At 45.0% G+C, this 19047-nt stretch overlaps 1 protein-coding gene across 5 annotated transcripts in view; it reads right to left on the minus strand.

Annotated features, from left to right (window-relative positions):
* The window catches only part of LOC138581277 (E3 ubiquitin-protein ligase RNF14-like), a 385887-nt gene that overhangs the window by 130936 nt on the left and 235904 nt on the right, over positions 1-19047 (minus strand). For all 5 annotated transcript variants that reach the window (XR_011304491.1, XR_011304492.1, XR_011304490.1 and 2 more), the window contains one exon: positions 4926-5095. Coding sequence is in view for 2 of the 5 variants with exons in the window: in XM_069652479.1 (XP_069508580.1) it covers positions 4926-5095 (170 nt within the window). In the remaining 3 variants the exon portion in view is untranslated. The remainder of the gene's footprint in view (positions 1-4925; positions 5096-19047) is intronic.

The raw sequence follows: 19047 nt of genomic DNA on the forward strand, positions 1-19047 counted from the left end.
CCTGTGTGTTTGGTACTGAAATAACATAGGTAATCCTTAGAAGGTCAGATTGTGAGAAGAAGTTGCTGTCGCAAGTTTTTGGCATTTCGGTTATTAATAATGGTTCTCGTCACAAGTAGGCCATTTTTTACTCTCATCTGAAGCACATTGTAGTAGTATACAAACAGTAAAGTAGCCTTAACAAATGATTGTTAGAGTTCACTGTACGTTGACACACCATGACAAAGAGCTTCCCCATCAGACTTATGCACACATGCACAATGCACACATACATTAGCCAACAGACCAAAGTATATATTTTTTCTCAACAGACACCAAAGAATGCCTACCAAAAAGCAACTCCGTAGTAAGCATCCACCTGTTGTAGAGTTTGTAGAGAATCTTGGCAGAAACCAGCTAATGCAGTTGGGTAACATAATAAAGGAAGTCTCAACTACCGAAACTGTACCTCCTCCATCAAAAAGTGTCACAAAACACAGAAATGTTGCCAAAAAAACAGCTGCCAGTACAGCTAACAATGTTCCTAATAATCCTGATAGTGTAAGAAGAACCCATAGTAAAAAAAGTATTTTAGAAAAATGTTTCGTCACATAGTCCTTCAGAATCTACTTAGAAGTAGACCAAAATCATCCTCACTCCTTAAAACGTACCATAGAAAGTTACTTCTACAAGCACTCATGGACAGTGCAATCCTTCTCAAAAGGAAGTTCTTCATATTAGTGGTAAATAGGATGAAAGCACTAACACAACTAAATACCAAACTACAAAATACACTCAGAAATAAACGGAATGTGAACAAAAATAATTTCTTGCATGTTTGTGGTGGTGAATGGAGTCACACAACAACCACAGAGCCATATTTTAATGAAGAAGCATACAAACAAAATCAAACACACACAATTGCCATCCATAGCAGTGGACGAGGGTATGAGAAAATCAATACTACCATCATGGAACAAGAAACACTGCTTACAAAACTATCTCCTGAAAACTCAGAATTACCTCTCGATTCAGCAGAACCACACCGTCCAGTATACAAATGGCTGTGCACATCAATGTGTGTCATTCCAAACAAAGCTTTCAAATCTTTACGTCAGTTCCTCAATCAATATGTAAAAGGTAAAGACAAAAGTAAAATGAAAGTGCTGCAAAATATGGATATTTGTCCAGTGCGGAAAGACACAGGACTGAAAGGACATTCATTAGCCTGCATTTCTGGGCCTATTTGCAAAAGTACCTTCCATGATATCAAAAGAATATCAGTACATCATTCCAATGTAAGAAATTTAGTGTATAAAATATACTATGCAAAAAGTCCAGCTTCAGAATTAGGCAATTTAAATACCACTCTTCTGCATGGTACACCCAAATACTTACAAGAAGAAATGGACCGTATTCAGAAAAAGTATTTTAGAAGTGAGAGCCACGTAGAAAATGCAAGTTTTACAACATAGTAGCGACAATCCTGCACGTAGCAACCTTCTATTACACACATACAGAAATAGTAAAACTTAAAAGGTCATCGGCTGAAGTACCAATCCATGTGTGTGTGTGTTTCCGCAGAACGTTTTACAAAAGGAACACAAAAAATGTGGACATAGCATACAAAATAGAAAACAATGAAGACTCTAAATGGTTTGAATTAGCTTTGTACCTTTTAGCTGAATACAAATATGAAATAAGTGAACGCCTAATATGTTGCAGTTACTGTACTGCAAAATTAGACAACACCCACACTCCTTCACGTGCTATTACAAATAATTTGGAATTGTTTCCATTACCAAAAATCCTGCAACAGCTCAATTTGTATGAGAGTATAATAATTCAAATAGTTCACCCATTTCAAGCAATTATACGCCTTCATCCAAAAGCAGCAAAATTACCTTCCTCTGAATTGGTGAAAGGCATTTGTGGCAAAGTAGTTTACTTGCCGTTAGATCTAATGGAAAATGCACACACTCTAGGAGTGGAACGTTCAATAGAGCATTCTTTAATAGTCTTGGTAAATGGAGTACCAACAAAGGACAAAACAATTGGCAACAATTAGTGGACTTACACAAAGTTAGACAAGCATTGCAATATCTAAAAGACAATAATGAATACTACAAGGAAATAAATATTGATGAAAGCTTAAAGCAAACAACTGAAATAATTCAAGAGTCATCAGAAACTGGACAATTAGAACTTCTGGATCCAGCTACAGTATCCACTCTTTTGGACCAATACACAATTCATCCATTGCATTCCAATGAAAGCATAGATGATGCACTAGAAACTTACCAAATGCGACAAACCAAAGGCTCACCAATGAGTATTTGGGAAAAAAGTATAGAAGCACATGCTTTTCCACTGCTATTTCCCACTGGCAAAGGTGGAAGATACGATGACAGACCCACTCAGATTGAGGGATCAGAATACCACTCATTACGAATGTATTCGCAAGATCCCAGATTTAGACAAAATATTGAATACATATTCCACCTACTTTATGAAATGAATTAGCAACACTATGTAATGGAGTTGCACAAACTCTTAAAATCTGGAACGCACTTTCAAAATATGTCAGCTACGCAGTTAATACAAAAAGTACAAGAAAAAGATGAGGTTTTACAATCAAGTATAACAAATTTGTTTGCAAACATGTGTGGTACAAAGGAATACTGGTTCAGACGGCACGGAGACGTGCGTTGCATGATCAGAAACCTTGGACCACCAACTTGGTTTGTTACGCTAAGTTGTGCAGAATATGCATGGGAAGATTTACATGAGTTCCTACGCAAAGCAAACAGCAACAAAAACAACATAGATATATTAACACCTGGAGACCTTTGCTCTCTAGATCCAGTTGATGTCTCAAGATATTTCCATCATCGTTTCATTGCAATGCTACACTTTATTTGCAATAAAACTGTTCCTCCCCTTGGAGAAGTGCAACACTTCTTTTGGAGAAAAGAATATCAAGCGGGATGAGCACCACATATTCACATGCTGTTATGGATCAAAGGTGCACCGAAATTTGGGCACGACAGTGATAGCACTGTTATGCAATTTATCCAAAAATATGTCACATGTGAAATCCCTTCACAACAGACGCATAGTGAGCTGCATGAGCAGATTTTACAATTTTGTTCTTGGATGCATGTAACATTGAGAGATTCTCGTCCTATGAGTGCCTTTAGTTAATAGCAGTTCTAAGTAGTTGTAGCTGCTATTAATACTTCAGTGTTAGAAATCCAATGGCGAAGTTGAAAATAAAGGTGGTGCTCAGTTTTTGAAAGTGCTGTCCTTATATTGAATAAACATAAGAAGTATGCCCCCTTCATATACATTTCAAAGAGTTAAAGGTTTAACCGCCTGCCACTTACTAAAGGTGCCTCTAGTCAATCTAGGGGGGAAAACCATGATGAGTGAGGGGACCCAAGTCAGGTTTTATTACCAATAAACAATATCAACAGTAAGTCATTTGCAGAGTAATAGGATTTAGCACTTTCCCTGCCCCCTTGTACAGGAAAGAGAGGTGGGGCAAAGGAGTCTCAGAGAGATCTTGCTCTAGATGCAACCATGAATTTTCATTCAGTCTGAGAATGGCAATCTGGAATGTGGTATATTTAAGAAGCAATTGGATATCAGTGTATGCATGGAACTGCGAAGAGGCGCGAATCAGAACCTTTTGAGGTCCCTTAGAAGTTTATGCCCATAAATAAATCTTAAAGTTTCTGTTTGAATACTTTTAATGATTTAAGCCAGGATCATAATGGGAGCGCCTGCAGGACAATAACTTTTTCAGCAAAAGTGTGATCTTTCCAGTGCTATCCTCCCGAGGCAAGAGATTTCCTGCATATCCCAGAGTCAGAAGTTTCTCACACGCTTTCCATACGTCGAGAGTGTTTGCATTATGCAGTGCGCCAAAGGACAAAGTGATTCAGATTCCCAAGTAGTTCAACTGAATTAAAGGTTTTCTTGATGGAGGAAAATAGTAGTTGGATTCTCGTTTAAACCCATTTATTTAGAAACATTAATCACAAAACCAGAAACTTTAGTGGAATGATGCAAAGCTTCGATGATTGCATCAAGTGCCAACAAAGCGAAGCGTTTCTGCTAAGTTTTCCATAATCCTTCAAATTAATGGCACGCCAACTATGATCTTGGGTCTTTTTATTTTTGATAAACCCAGTTTCACTAGGATTTATTAATGTGGGTGGGACCCCCATTAAGTATATAGCAATGATTTTGGAACAGATCTTTGCATCCCCATGAAGGAGAGCAATTACAAGATGGGAAATATAATGGTCTAAGTAACCAAGGTGGAGCAGAGAAAAGAGTTCAATAATATAGTTAGGCATTGAATCAAAATAGGTATGAATGTTTTCTAATACATTTCAGTTACGCCATCCGGTCCAGCTGCTTTAGTTCCCAGAAGAGAAACGATTGCTAGGTCCACCTATTTAGCTGTGATCTGAAACTTTACCTTGTCCCTGGCCTCTAGGGAGAGAGTCTGGGGAGATTGGTCAAAGTGAAGAAGTTCCTAAGCTTTTCTTTTTATTAGTTTCACCTTTTCTTCTTTTTTTACTTTACAACCATGGCGGTTTATAGGACAAGAGTTATGATTTCGGGAAAGTAAGGTGTGTAATTTAGCTGCTTTATTTTTATTGGCATTGGTTCCTTTCGAATGATACACCTGCTTCCTACTTAACAGGGAAAATGTCACTGTGGAAACACTTTTCAGCCCCTCCACATCCCAGAGCTGATAAGTGGCTCCAAATGCCATACAACACATGTTTCTGCACCACGGCTCTGGCATAAAATGACTGAAACAGTGGACGGTTCTCTGTAACAATGTACATGGAGAGGCTCCTTGCAATACAAAACATTAGACCATTTATTCATTTGGCAATGTTACAGGACATTTTGAGAAACTAACTCACCTCTATGGGAACATTGCATGCAGGGCACATTTTGCAGTTAGCGGCTATGTATCGCTTACTGGCCTTCTCATACCATCTTCTGTACGTCTCTTCTTTGTAATTGTATTTTCTAACTGGTGCTTCAGAATTAGCTGCCAGTGACTTATTTGGTCTGGTCTCTTTCTCCTTCTCTGGATACACAGAATTGCATGAATGAAATTACAAAAAAAGAATTATGAACATGTTGTGAAAGGAGTCTTCTGCACATCCAGAAGCAAATGTTCAAATAAATGAAGCATTTTAAGAATGGAGAACCAGGACAGGTGTATGATATGATATGATATGGTATTTATAACGCGCTAATACACAAGTGTTTCAAGGCTCAATGAGGCAAGGGAGAGGGAACAAAGGGACAACAAAGACAACGATCTTACTAGGCCAGGTGACGTTGAGATCATGCAAGTGCAGTTGAAGGGGGAAAGGGAAAGTGCGGGGGGGGTGGGCAGGGGCAGTGCAATACATAAGTTGAACAGTAAAGAATAAATAAAATAAAAAGAATAGGTAAAAGTGCAGCCAGCTAGTGGCAAGTGCAGACATCAAGTGTGAAGAGCTGGGTGGACTGTAGGGATACAGAAACAGCCCCCAAGTGCAGAGGTTGCCCAGGAGGCAGTGCAGGTGTGCAGCTGGCGGTGGAGGGGACTTGGGCCCGAGATCAGAGGGTAGCCAGGTGACCAGGGCAGTTTCAGTCAGGAGTTCAGCTAGGGAGAGGAGGAGAGAAATCGGAAGCAAAGAGCAAGGTCTTGAGGTGCTTTTGGAACTGGAAATGGTTTTCCTCAAGTTTCAGGGAGGCTGTTCCAGAGGTAGGCCCCAGCCGAAGAAAGAAAATAAATCCACCACCAACTCGTTGAGAAGGAAGATATTTAGGAAGAGAGGGATGGAGGTATGGAGCCCCAGACCCCAGAAGACCTTGTGGACAATGCAGAGGGTTTGTATTTGCAGCAATATAAGGCAGATGAAAAACATCTGGTGGAAATGAAGCCCAAATGTTACCAGAAGCGTGGACTGACTCAAAACTACCAACAAGGCTTAAGCCAAAAGACATGCAATACTAATGCAGGTATGTAATGGCATGCTTTAGAGGCACCTGTTATGCACATTGCTTCTTTGTTCAAGAAGTTGAAAAAAAGAAACTTTCTGGTAACAGAGTTCTTTGTGGTATACCATCAGTTCATAAGAGCCTGCAAGTCTTTTGTTGTTGCTCTCCAAAAGGTAGGTATTTTTCATGTAATTTGTCAAGATAATTGTGTTATTTGCAGTGGACTCATATATCTGAAATGCGAGGCACACAAGGCTTCCTATCCTGTTACAAATAATTGATTTTTCAAAATATGTTTCTAATGATAGCATATTAATAGCATTCATGATAGGATGAGAGAACAATTATTCTTTTTTCAATTGTGTGAAGATAAGTATTACTTTGCTTGCCAGATGTACAGCAACTTTTTCCCCCACATGCAACTTATACTGCATATCCAATTTCTAAACATGGCCACGCCCTTCATGCTGCCTCATACAACTGCCCTGTGGTTGCTCCTCTTCATGACACCTTCACTACAGCACAATTAATTGTTTCCCCACCTGCTGCCTGAGAATTGTTTCTGCTAAGTAAAGTTGTGGTGCTAGTGTAGCACCTCAGAGAAAAGGGCATTTTGCATGTCAACAGATACATGAAAATGATATGCTAGATTATAACCTGAAGTAACATGCTTGTTTTGAATGCACTCAACCATGAAAGGACAGTCATATCACCATTGATGCAGATGAAGTCTCTCAGCCCACATGAGAGATAGCAGGAGACAAGGAATGGCACAATAATTTTGTAGCATTCATTACCTTCTGTAAATACTGCTCTTACATGTGTGGAAGGACTTCACGTATACAAAGCTGTATCTTGTTCTGTGGCTAATAGCTTCACTAAGTCTGTCTCAGTGGTAATAACACAATGCCTATAAAGCGGTTATGAGAAAGACAAAAGACAATTGATGGCCCACCAACATGCGTACATAGTGGCACAATTACAGGCAGACCATAGGTTTTTGATACATTGATTAAAGCAGGAACTCTGATCTACTCAAAAATGTAGTCTATGCGGTTCCTAGTGAATTGGGTGTCATCCACCCATAATCTTCTAAGATCAAAGTTTCTTTTAAAAGAAAGATGCCTCATGTTTTGGTGGCACAAACAGTGACACTGCATCACCTCGATGGGGTAGTGGGACATTAGATTACATAGCCCTGCAAAGACTAAAAAGTCAAGCTCTTCTAATGGGCACTGACTTTTCAGACTGGATCTACATTTCTTCCAATGTAAAAGTGACTAAAAGACATGCAGGCATGAAACGGAAGAATCAGCTTTGATGCATCCCTAGGTCTTCAATTAGAATCTGATGCTAGCCGTTTAGAGTAGAGAGCAGGGTGCAGCCACGTTTTCATTGATGGAAAATGGTCTCAGTAGGAATCTCAAATACATATCAATTGTTTGGCGGTTATTGCATGGAACTTAGCAGTTCAGACACTCACAGAGAACATATTCCAATGTACAATTAATCTGAGTATGGGCAAACTCTCAGATGTCATATATATCATCCAACTAGGGTGTGGACTAGATCCAAGAGCCTATGAAACCTCCCTGTTGTCTTTTGGATATGTTGCCTTGCTTAACCCTTATAGGTCCAAGGAGAATGTATGCCAGGGACCCTCAAGAGAGTTGCAGAGTAGTGCTGCAATCACTGTAGGGTCCCTGCAGACTGGCTACAGACAGATATTATGCAAGAAACAGTTGTTATGGGGTTCATTTATCCTGGAACCATTGATCTTGCATACCAATGCTCTTGCTCTCCTGCAAACACATTATTTCGAGGTATGGAGTTCAGAGGACCCACTACATGTTTCCTTTATTTTTAATGATCCCTTGGATATTATTGTAGGCTCATAGTCAAATGGTGACATTGCTCCTGATAAGTCTCTTTTAGTAATTGCAAGCATGCGATGTGTTGGCCCACAAGAGAACTGTGAATTGCCTGGTTTTTATTCCATAATATTCTGACCTTTTCAAAATCCTGACCTGTGAATCACGTCCACTGATGCTATCTAACAACTTGAATTGAGTCTCTGTGCTTGAATGTTCAAGGGAACAGATGGGCACCCACAGGCATTTCAAAATCAACTTGTTTCATAGCAAAGTCATGGGCGCCCAGCCGTCTCAGGTCCTATGGCTCTGCCCAGAAGTCCTAGGTTAGCTGGTGTAAGCAAAATGATAGCGATCCCACTTAAAATAATGTTCTTACAGAATCAGCTTCTCACCCCTTAGACCATACAGCCAATGTTTGCAGATCTACAAATTCTACTCACTCATAAGGCATTTATTGAAGGGTTTTCCAGCAGGGGAAAGTACATCTGATGGTGTGTTCACTCCTAAAGAGAGATTGCTTATTCAATCTGCCGCTCCCTAGCTATTTGCAGATATCAGCTGTTAATCTGGTTCTTGCTTGCTTTGGAAGTGCCCGAACAAAAACCTTCTTTCTGTAAGGGCTTCATTGTTGAAAGTGGATTCTTTAATGAAAATGATGCCTGGTGGCATTTTGCATTGTGTCAGATATGTGCATCCAGGATATTAACGGTAGAGTCTTTTCCCTAATGGGTGTTTCTTTTTGTTTACCTTGTCAGACAAAATATAGTCTATCTTTATTAAGTATTTTGCAGAGTTCTGAACTTGTCATTAGTTGTTAAAAAAAGGTGTTGAGAACATCCCAGAATTAATTATTTCCTTCCATAAACCTTGTGCTCCTGCTTATTTCCCCACTGGAGCGAGATGGGGGAGGAAGTTTTCAATGAAGGAAACCACGGTGGGCATCTCTGTATTTGTGGCCACTCCCATAGAAGGGTGATGGCTTCAAACACCTTTTGGTCTGGAGCCAGGTTGGAAGATAGTCTCAAGTCGGCCGACTGGCTGAATGCATATGTGTTGTAAACATTGACCTGCAAACCAGTTGTGCAGGCTTCACTCTGATTCATTGATGGCTTTGAAGGGTGCATAATAGGAGCCTTCAGCCAGGTTACAGAATACCAAGTATTCCTGGTAGTTACAATTGACAGTGGAAAATCTATTAAAGAAACAGATGCAAGTATTATCTTACCCTTTTCATATCCTTTCCTAGATTCGCTTCCTTCTGAGATGTTGGATTGGTTCACATATCAAGTAGCTGGTGCACTCCTAAGATTTTTTTTTTTTACTTGAATGTTTTCCAGTGATGTTCTTAATAGATGGATGTCAGTCGCAGAAGGAAAAGAGGAATTGCTGACTCCATGAACTGATCATATAGATACACTATATACCCTATTGCTGGAGGATCCTAAAATGGGAGGGGCAGCACAAAGAACTGCAGGAGCAGTTTCTTTGTTCTTTCTTCAATCTCTTTCCGCTGTCAAAAATAAAACAAAAGAGATGTGCATAATACTTGCCTCTGTGTCTTTAATAGAATCTTGACTGTCCATTGTAAATACAAAGACTAATCCTGTGTTATGTCAGTTCTGGCAAAATTCAATTTTAGTGTTCCTCCTTTCTTACAATAGGGTTGCATGATTTTTAGTGACAAAATGGCAACCAGTGGTGCCCCCTTACTGGCATCACCCTCGGTGTGCACCTAGAATTAACGTAATCTAGCATCTACCTGGTGACATATACAACATGCATCCCTCTTAGTGAGTTGTAATGCAAGTGTTTGAAAGAAATCAATTATTTGTGTGAAGGATTGTACTATTTTGATTGATAGAGCTTAATGCATCCCTTTAGCAGCTGCGAAGAAAGCGAACACACACCAGCAAATACACGTGAAGCTATACCTGTATTATTGTATATATGCCCACTCACCCATGATAGACAATCTGTAGCCAGCCATGTGCTAATAAAGGACAAACAAATAATGGCTTCTCAGTTATGTTCCACACTGACAGGGAGTGCAAAAACTGCCACCCAGTTGTGGGACGGAAGAGAACACTATGCATGCAGAGTTGCAGACTGGACCTTGTACAGCAGAAAATTGACACACTTGTGTGTGGTCTAAGACTTTCCGTGAGTACTTGTGCTTGCCCTGCCAATGCCTATCAATGGGCCACTTTCATTCAACTAAGGACATCTGCCCAATCTGTTTAAACCTTCAGATGTGTCCTCTTCTCTGCCTCTCCTCATATAGATCACTGGAGCAGGTCTATACATTTTGACCAAGCGACAAGGCATTGAAGCCACTGGTGTAGTATATTAAATCCCAATTATGACATTTGGATGGTTAAGGAGCCCTTAGATACCCTCTAGAAAATCATCCACATCACTCATGAGTAACATGTGGTGCTCCTGATTTGTAACCTTTTTAACAAAGATTAGGCCCACAGGTCCCTGCTCAAAATGCCAGCATCGGTGGTTGCTACTGTAGGCATGAGAATAGAGGCTCAAGCTGCTGAACTGGAGGCTAGGAAAAAAAAGCCCTGAAAAGGAACTAACAATGAACTGTCTATCCATTTGGCACATCTGCAATAACTAGGGAAAATATAAACCACTTCTAGCTTGTGTGCGATTTCAATTTGGACCACAGGCAGCTGGCAGCAGGAAATGTCCCAATCAAAGGAGAGTAGGTTATGCCCTCAAGTCCAAGGAATGGAGACATGCAAAAAGGGCCTTTCAAGGCTGTTGTCGCACGACAGTATTGGTAATTTTATTTCGAGGGGATTGGTTCCTCTGACGTATTCCACATCTATGACAGGTAATCACCACAGCTGTGCTGCTTCAGAAAATTTTCGGCGTCTGCGTCGATGACGTCGATACGCTGTCCTCGAGGACCTCCGTCGAGCCGACGTCGCCGGATGTTATAAGTAGGACGCACAGAGCCCGTAGCCTCAGTTCCGTTTTTTTCTGCGAACGTGTTCTCTTCGTAGATCTCGGCGCACCTCGGTTCTTCTGAGTTATTCTATCGGTTCTTCGAACTTGTTTGTTTGTGAAGATATCATGTCTTCGTCTTTTTCTACCCCGCGGCCAGGTTTCAAGAAGTGTCGGGACTGCGGTTCCAAGATGTTGCTGACGGACCCACACAACGCTTGCCTCTGTGAGGACCACGCCATGGATGATTGTGACGATTGCCAGTTGTTGACATCGAAGGCCTTGCGGGAGCGAAAGAAGAAGCTTTCTGTCAGTAGGGTGTCCAAGCCCCGAAGGTCGAAATCCACTGGGCTTTCGACCAACGATTCGAGAGGCGACTCTCTGCATCGTCGGCGTAAGTCCAGGGGGTCTCGGTCCTGGAGTGGTTCCCGCATTCCTCTGCCTCTTCAGGCACACCGGTCGCCTTCCCCGTCCTCGTCCGAGGACCCCGCCCGACGGCGGGTTGTTTGTCCCAACAAGCATTCTTCCCCTGCGGAATGGGATGCATTTCATACGGAGATGATGGTGATTTTCCAATCGCAGGGCTCCGTTCTGTCCGCGCCTTCGAAAGAAGCGGCAGGGAACGTGCTAGGGCCGCCGCTCACACGCCTTCCGGCTCGGCGTGATCATCAGGAGCCTTCGTGGTCCCGATCGGACAAGGTGGATTGCTCTAGCCATGCCCACTCCAGGTCCCTGTCCTCGACGCCCTTGAGACCGTCAGAGGCTGTGAGGTCTTCGAAGAAGACGTCAACGCCGTCGGTGCCATGTCTGTCTAGGGACTCTCTCGAGGCTCCGTCTCCGAGGAAGTCATCGACACCATCGGCGCTGAGGCCGTCGAAAGGACATGCTCGGGGCACTGCCCTCGAGGCCTGTGTCGAAGCCATCGGCGCCGCGCTCGACGTCGACACCCTCAACACCTTTTGTGGAGGCTTTACCAGAGGTACCCCTGTGTCGGTGGAAACTCCGATCCTGAAGGCCCTGAAGAAGTCAGTCAGGCCTGTATTTGAGCCTTTTTCTGTACCCTCTTCCAGGGATTTGTTCCAGCCTCTGGATTATATTTCTGAGGTGGAGGAAGGGTCTGAGGAAGGTTTGATACCTGATGAGGTTCCTGACAACCTGTTATCTGGTCATAGCCAGTTGGAAGACCTGCGTCAGTCTTTGCACGACGCCAGTGGTCTTGATACCTCCCCGGAGGTTGAGTTTGGTAGGCCTGAGCCTGGTACGCATGCTGACTCTTCGTACAGGTGCCTCATGTCGAGGGTGACGGAGTACTTCGGGTGGTCTGCGCCACCAGTAGATTTTCTGCAGGATGGCCTGACAGATATCTTGGACCAAGGTCCACCAACTGACCCGGTACTGCCTTTCCATATGGCCTTGCAAAGAAGGGTGGCGGCGGCTTGGACTGCTCCGGAGAGTCTCCCGGCAGTGGGTAAGTCGTTGCCGAAAAACTACCGCCCAGCCAGTGGCGACCCCGGCTACTTGTTCATGCACCCTACTCCGGAGAGTTTACTGGTGCAGACGGCTACGGCCCCAGCAAAACAGCCGTCGTACCCTACCATCCCTCCTGATAGGGACCACAAACGTTTTGACGGTTGGGCGAAGAAAGTCTTTACTTCAGGGGGTATGGCTTTGAAAGCAGCCAACTCTGTGTGTGCCTTAGCACATTTCACTCACACTCTGTGGAATTGTGTTTCGTTAGCGGCTGAACATATTCCCAAAGGGGAGGAACGGGATGGCTTTCTTGCCCTTGTACATGATGGCAAGGATGCCATGTGTGAATCCGTTCAATCGGGTCTGGATGTGGCAGACTGTGGCAGCCGGTCCATGGCAGCAAGCACCGTGATGCGCAGATTTGCGTGGTTGCGGAAGTCAGGGTTTGCTCCTGATGTACAAGCCCGACTTCTCAACATGCCCTTTGATGGTGAACATCTTTTTGGCAGCAAGGCTGACGAGAGCCTTGAGAGGTTGCAGACCTCAAAGGCTGCAGCAAAGTCATTGAGCGCTGCAGTCTGCCAACCTCCGCCTTTTCGTCCTAGGGGACAACAATGGAGGGGAGGTTCCTTTCGATACTACTCTACCTTTGGTAGATCGAGGGGAGCTGCAAGTCAAAGGGGCCAACGTAGGAGTACCAGAGGTGGAAAACAGGGTACTCGAGGTGCCAAGGCCGCTCGAGTGGTTGTCTCTTTGACCTCATGGACCTGCCGCAGCCACTTCAGCTCAGTCATGAGGCCATGTCCCATGGTTCGCCAGTTGGGGAAAGGCTTCACTTCAGATGTGTGGGTTCTGGAGATCATAGCCCACGGCTACTGTCTTCCTTTCCGGCAGAGGCCTAACGACAATCCACCAGGGAATCTCTCTTTGAAGAGTCTGGATCCGCTCCTTGCGCAGGAAATCAAATCCCTGTTGGAGAAAGGCGCCATAGAACTGGTGCCTGTAGCGGAGAGGAACAAGGGATGGCATTCCCCATATTTTTTGATCCTGAAGAAAGACGGGGGATTGAGACCCATCATGTACTTGAGTGGTTTGAACAAGCTCCTCAGGAAGGAAAAGTTCAAGATGGTTACTCTCTCTCAAGTCCTCCAGGCCCTTCAATTTCAGGACTGGTTGGTGTCTCTAGACCTCAAGGATGCTTACTTTAATGTGCCGATTCATCCCAAGCACAAGAAGTACCTGAAGTTCGCGGTTGGCGACTCCCACTTTCCGTTTCGGGGTCCTGCCGTTCGGATTGACCTCTGCCCGAGGGTCTTCACCAAGCTCATGGTGGTGGTGGCAGCATATCTCAGGAAAGGGGGGATTCATGTCTACCCCTACCTGGACGATTGGTTGATCAGGGCGCACTCTCCCGAGCAAGTCCTGGATCATCTGTCAGTCACCTGTCACTCCCTCCAAAGGCTGGGCTTCTCCCTCAACTTAAAGAAGTCCCATTTGACACCTACCCAGTGGCTCCAGTACATCGGAGCAGTGCTCGACATGCCCTTGGGGCTGTGTTTCCCTCCCCAGGTGAGGGCTCATCACATTCTGCAGATGGCTGGTGCCAGAGGCCAAGTTGCGGATGAGATCTCTGCAATGGGCTCTCAAGCTCCAGTGGTCGCAGCCCTCCGGCAGGATGTCGGACCCCGTTCAGGTGCCGCCCTCGGTCGCCCAGTATCTTCTGTGGTGGACAGTCGAATGCAATCTGATGAAGGGGGCTCCATTTTGTCTACCCTGGCCGGAGGTAACAATCGTGACGGACGCGTCCCTCACGGGATGGGGAGTTCATGCCAACGACTTGACAGCGGTCGTTGGTCTCCGTCGGAGTCCGCACTCCATATCAATCTGTTGGAGCTGAGGGCCATCAGGCTAGCCCTGAAGGCTTTTCTGCCATCTGTGTGGGGGAAGAATGTCCTGATTCTGACGGACAACACAGTGGCCATGCACTACCTCAACAAAAAGTGGGGGCAGGGTCTCTCCCTCTGAGCAGAGAGGCGATGCAGCTCTGGTTCTGGGCCATCCAGCAGGAAATTTCGATCTTGGCAGTTCATCTGGCCGGAGACGAAAACGCAATGGCGGATGCTCTTAGCAGGTAGAGCACGGTCTCTCACTAGTGGGAGCTGGCTCAGGAGATTCTCCTGGAGATCTTCGCCCTTTGGGGGACCACACAAGTGGATCTCTTCGCCACCAGTGCCAACCGGAAGTGCGAAAGATTCTGCTCGCGGGAAATTCCTCCAAGAGGAGCCTTAGGGGGTGCCTTCATAGTGGAGTGATCCTTCCCACTGCTGTATGCGTTTCCTCCAGTACCCGTCATTCCGCAAGTGCTGCAGAGTTTGGGAAGGTTCGGTTCCTGAATGATCCTCATTGCTCCAGCATGGGCCCAGAGAACATGGTACCCGGACCTTCTCGACATGTCCATCTGCCCTCCACGCCGTCTTCCCTACCGAGACGATCTGCTCTCACGTGAGGGGGGTCAGCTTCTCCATCCAGAGGTCAAGTCCCTCAACCTTCATGTTTGGCTTCTGAACGATTGAGGTATAAGGATTGGGACCTCCCTGAAGAAGTGATGGAGGTGTTGCTTTCGGCCAGAAGGCCTGCAAAGTCCCTGTACCGTTGCCATTGGAGAAAGTTCTGCGACTGGTGCAGGGTTAAGAATGTGGATCCTTTTCCATGTGCCATTCCTGTGGTTCTGTCTTTTTTGCTTTCATTAGTCCACAAGGGCCTGCAAGTGGGTACCATTAAAGGTTACCTGGCGGCGCTGTCCATATTTAAGCGCTCGTCTGAGGAGTGTTCTTATTTTAAAATTCCTTTGATTTCTCAGTTTCTGAAAGGGCTCACTAATGTGTTCCCACCGTCACCTTTCCAGGTGCCCAGTTGGGATTTGAACCTAGTTCTAAAATTCCTAATGGGAGCTCCGTTTGAGCCTTTACATTCTTGTCCTTTGAGACTGTTGACCTTGAAAACTGTATTTTTAGTTGCGGTCACTTCCGCTCGCAGAGTGAGTGAGTTGCAGGCACTTTCCGTTAAGCCACCCTTCACGGTGTTCCATAAGGACAGGGTTGTCCTTAGGGTTCATCCTTCTTTTCTTCTGAAAGTTGTCGGAATTTCATTTAAGCCAGAAGGTTATTCTTCCGACGTTCTATCCTCCTCCACATCCTAGTAAAGAAGAGGAGAGGCTCCATAGGTTGGATCCTAGGAGAGCTTTAAGTTTCTACATCTCACGCAAGTCCCGGGTCAGAGTGGATGATCATCTCTTTATAGGACACGCTGGAAGGCGTTTAGGACAAGCTGTTACTAAACAGACTTTGTCTAGGTGGATTATCTTGACAATTTCTGAATGTTACAGCTTGGCGGGTAAGGACCCTCCGGTAGGCTTACGGGCACATTCTACTAGGGGTGTGGCTGCCACTACTGCCCTGCAGAGGGGTGTTCCCATTCGTAACATTTGTGAAGCAACCACATGGGCCTCTGTCCATACTTTTGTCAAACACTACTCCTTGAATTCTAATCATGGCCAAGATCTGGCCTTTGGCAAGGCGGTCCTCTATTCTGCAATTTAATTGGGCATTCTAAAATTCTAAATACTTTCCCACCTCCTTACTTTGGTACTGCTTTGGGAGTCTGTCATAGATGTGGAATACGTCGGAGGAACCAATCCCCTCGAAGAACAAGTTACTTTCTTTCGATGGGATGTTCCGACGACGTATTCCACATCGTTCCCTCCCAGCCTGCCCCTCTACAGAATTTCTTATGCGATTACAGCTTCCATTTCCGCAAGGCTTTCTGTACTTATACTGGCAGAAGATTGGTGCCACACGTTCTGGGAAAAAACTACAACTGAGACTACGGGCGTCGTGCGTCCTACTTATAACATCAGGTGACGTCGGCTAGACGGAGGCCCTCGAGGACAGCGTATCGACGTCATTGACGCAGGACGCAGATAATTTTCCGAAGCAGCACAGCTGTGGTGATTACCTGTCATAGATGTGGAATACGTCGTCGGAACATCCCATCGAAAGAAGGTTATCAGGTAAGAAAGTAACTTGTTCTTTTGTGGTAGCTAACAATCGTAGCCAGGGAGCTGAGCTGTTAATCTGGCGGTGGACTCGCACACCATAAAGTTCTGCTTGAAACAGAAGCTACTATTAAAATTACTGCACGGAAACATGTGAAAACCGGAAACTGAACATCACTGAGTCTATCGGCAATACATGTGTACCGCTGTAGGGCTGCAACCTCTTACATGAAGGCACATGCTTGATTCAGCTGCAAACTAAGCATTTGGTGACCACTGCTTGAACATACAGCATGGGAAATACCTTGGCAGTTGTCTTTTGCGTTTAATCAGGAACCAAGCCATACACTCCTCAAAAACTGATGATATAAAGATACATGTACTTATTACCTATCTTGGGAAAATAATAGCTGTCCTCATATCCTTGGACATTAATCAGACCATCTTAACAGGGTGCAACACCACAGAAGAATTTGTCTCGCTTACAATTGCAGGTTGAAAAACAGGTTGCACATCTACTTGGCCACATTGTTATTGAGCCAGCACAAGGACACACTCCATAGCTATTGTGCATTGTGACCTTTCTAAATAATGATTCTGGAGAGAAAATGCACATTGGAAAACAAATCAAAAAGTACAGGGAATGAGAAAGACATCCAGGCCTACAAATGCATTATATATGATCACTTTCTGCATGGATCACGTTTTAGCACAAGCTAGCACCATTAGTAACCAGATGTTCTGTTGAAGCACAAGACTTTTCCAACAGAGTAATACAGATACAAATGGATGACTGAAATCTGCAGCATAATCTTCTAGGCAGGCAATTTGTTGACCATCAAGCATGTGGGGAGCAGGTGCAAGTGGATCTAGGTCACCTGGCCTAAGCCCCGCCCACCTGGTGCCTTCCTGTTTGCTGCTTTCTCACCACTTAGCAAGCCCCGCCCACCTGGTGCCTTCCTGTTTGACGCTCTTTTTCACCACTTAGCAAGCAGTACCCACCTTCTTACTCCTCCCTCTTCCTTCCTGCTCCTAACTATTAGATCAAGGGCGTCTCTCGCCTGGGCGTCCTAATTGAAGGGCAGACGAAGAAAAGGGGAATTCCTGTTTGGACCTGTTCAGACCAGGAGGACCCAGGGCCCGAGCCCCGGCTCAGTCATCAGGTAAGCATGCACCAACATGTGTTACTCCCTCTGGTCCCCCCGTGATGTTCCCTTGTGCCCCCCCATTCTCGCACACAGGTGTTGCCTGTTTTGCTCGAATCTTCTACCCTGCTCCCCCCTATCCCACTCAAGCCTACTTCTGCAGGAGTCTGTCCTGATACATTCTGGTTTCACCATCACCGTCTTGTGGACAATGCTGGATTTGACTTTTATGGACTTCATTCATTAATGGTGCGTCACCCTTTCTCAACTCTCATGCTGAACTTCTTTTGCATCTTGTACTCATGGTAGCCCTGAATCATGCTGTTCCCATCTTCATCTTGTATCCTGGCTTGCAACATTATGTGTTACTACTGACTTCTGCAATTGTATTCAGTCTCCCCTCTTGTTTCTCCACTCTTTTGACTGCTAACTCTCTGTTCTCTCCTCCTTTCCCTTCTCCCTTTTCCTATCTCCTCCCCTTACTTTCTTCTATGCACTTACTCTATCAGAATTGTCCCTGGACCTAGTATGATAGCAACCTCGTCTCTCTCCTCCTCCCTCTCCTTACTGTTTTTTTCCTCCCCAACTCCCCTCCAGCACTATCTGAAATGTCGTCAGGCGTAATATGATAGTCGCTTGTTTTGTTCCTCCCCTACCTTTCTGCACCTCTCTCCCTCACCTCTTGTTTTTTTTCCGGCTCTACCAGAAATGTCGTCAGGCCTAGTATGGTAGTCGCCTGTCTGTTTCCATTTCCTTCCCACTCACCCCTCCCTTCCTTATCTATGTTTTAGCTCTTGCACTATCTGAAATGTCGTCAGGCCGAGTACGATAGTTAATTTCACATCCTTACTGTTCATGGCCAATGTGATTGTTTCTTTTTATGGTAAGCTACTATACTGGATAAGTATACTATTTTGCACCCACGAGACACCTACTGAGAGATCACCAAGCCAAATTTGACCGGTCCCTGTGGTATCAGTGAGCATTTAGTCAGAAACATTTTTGTTAGGTGAATGCAGGCTGTGGGAGTGGAACAAGGGCCAACACTATCCCCTGATTTTACACAATAATACATTTGTGAACTGCTCACCCTGATCCAGGATGACAAAGAGAGCAGGATCAACATCAGGACAGCCTTACCCCCGCTGTTGAAGTTTGTGTCGGTCCTGCATTTCCTGGCAACTGGCACCGTCCAGCACACTGTGGGCATGCTGCACAGAATGTTCCAGCCCACATTTTCCAATATGCTCATGCAGGTGCTGGAAGCACTCCTGTGCCATGTCTCCCAGCACATCTCCCAGCCCACTACCCCGGCACAGGTGAACACCATGAAGGCACATTTATATTCAGCAGCCCACATGCCCACTATCATTGATGCTCTGCACTGCACCCATGTGCGGTTGGTGTCACCCCAGGCATCTGAAGAGGTATGCCGTAACCGGAAGTAGTAACATTCCCTGAATGTCCAGGTCACCTGTGATCCTGACCTCCTCATTACACACTGCTGTGCCGCTTCCCTAGTTCTACCCACAATGCCTTGGTCCTG

This window comes from Ambystoma mexicanum, chromosome 3p (assembly GCF_040938575.1).
Source record: "Ambystoma mexicanum isolate Mex_15411 chromosome 3p, UKY_AmexF1_1, whole genome shotgun sequence".
NCBI classification, from domain to species: Eukaryota; Metazoa; Chordata; class Amphibia; order Caudata; family Ambystomatidae; genus Ambystoma; species Ambystoma mexicanum.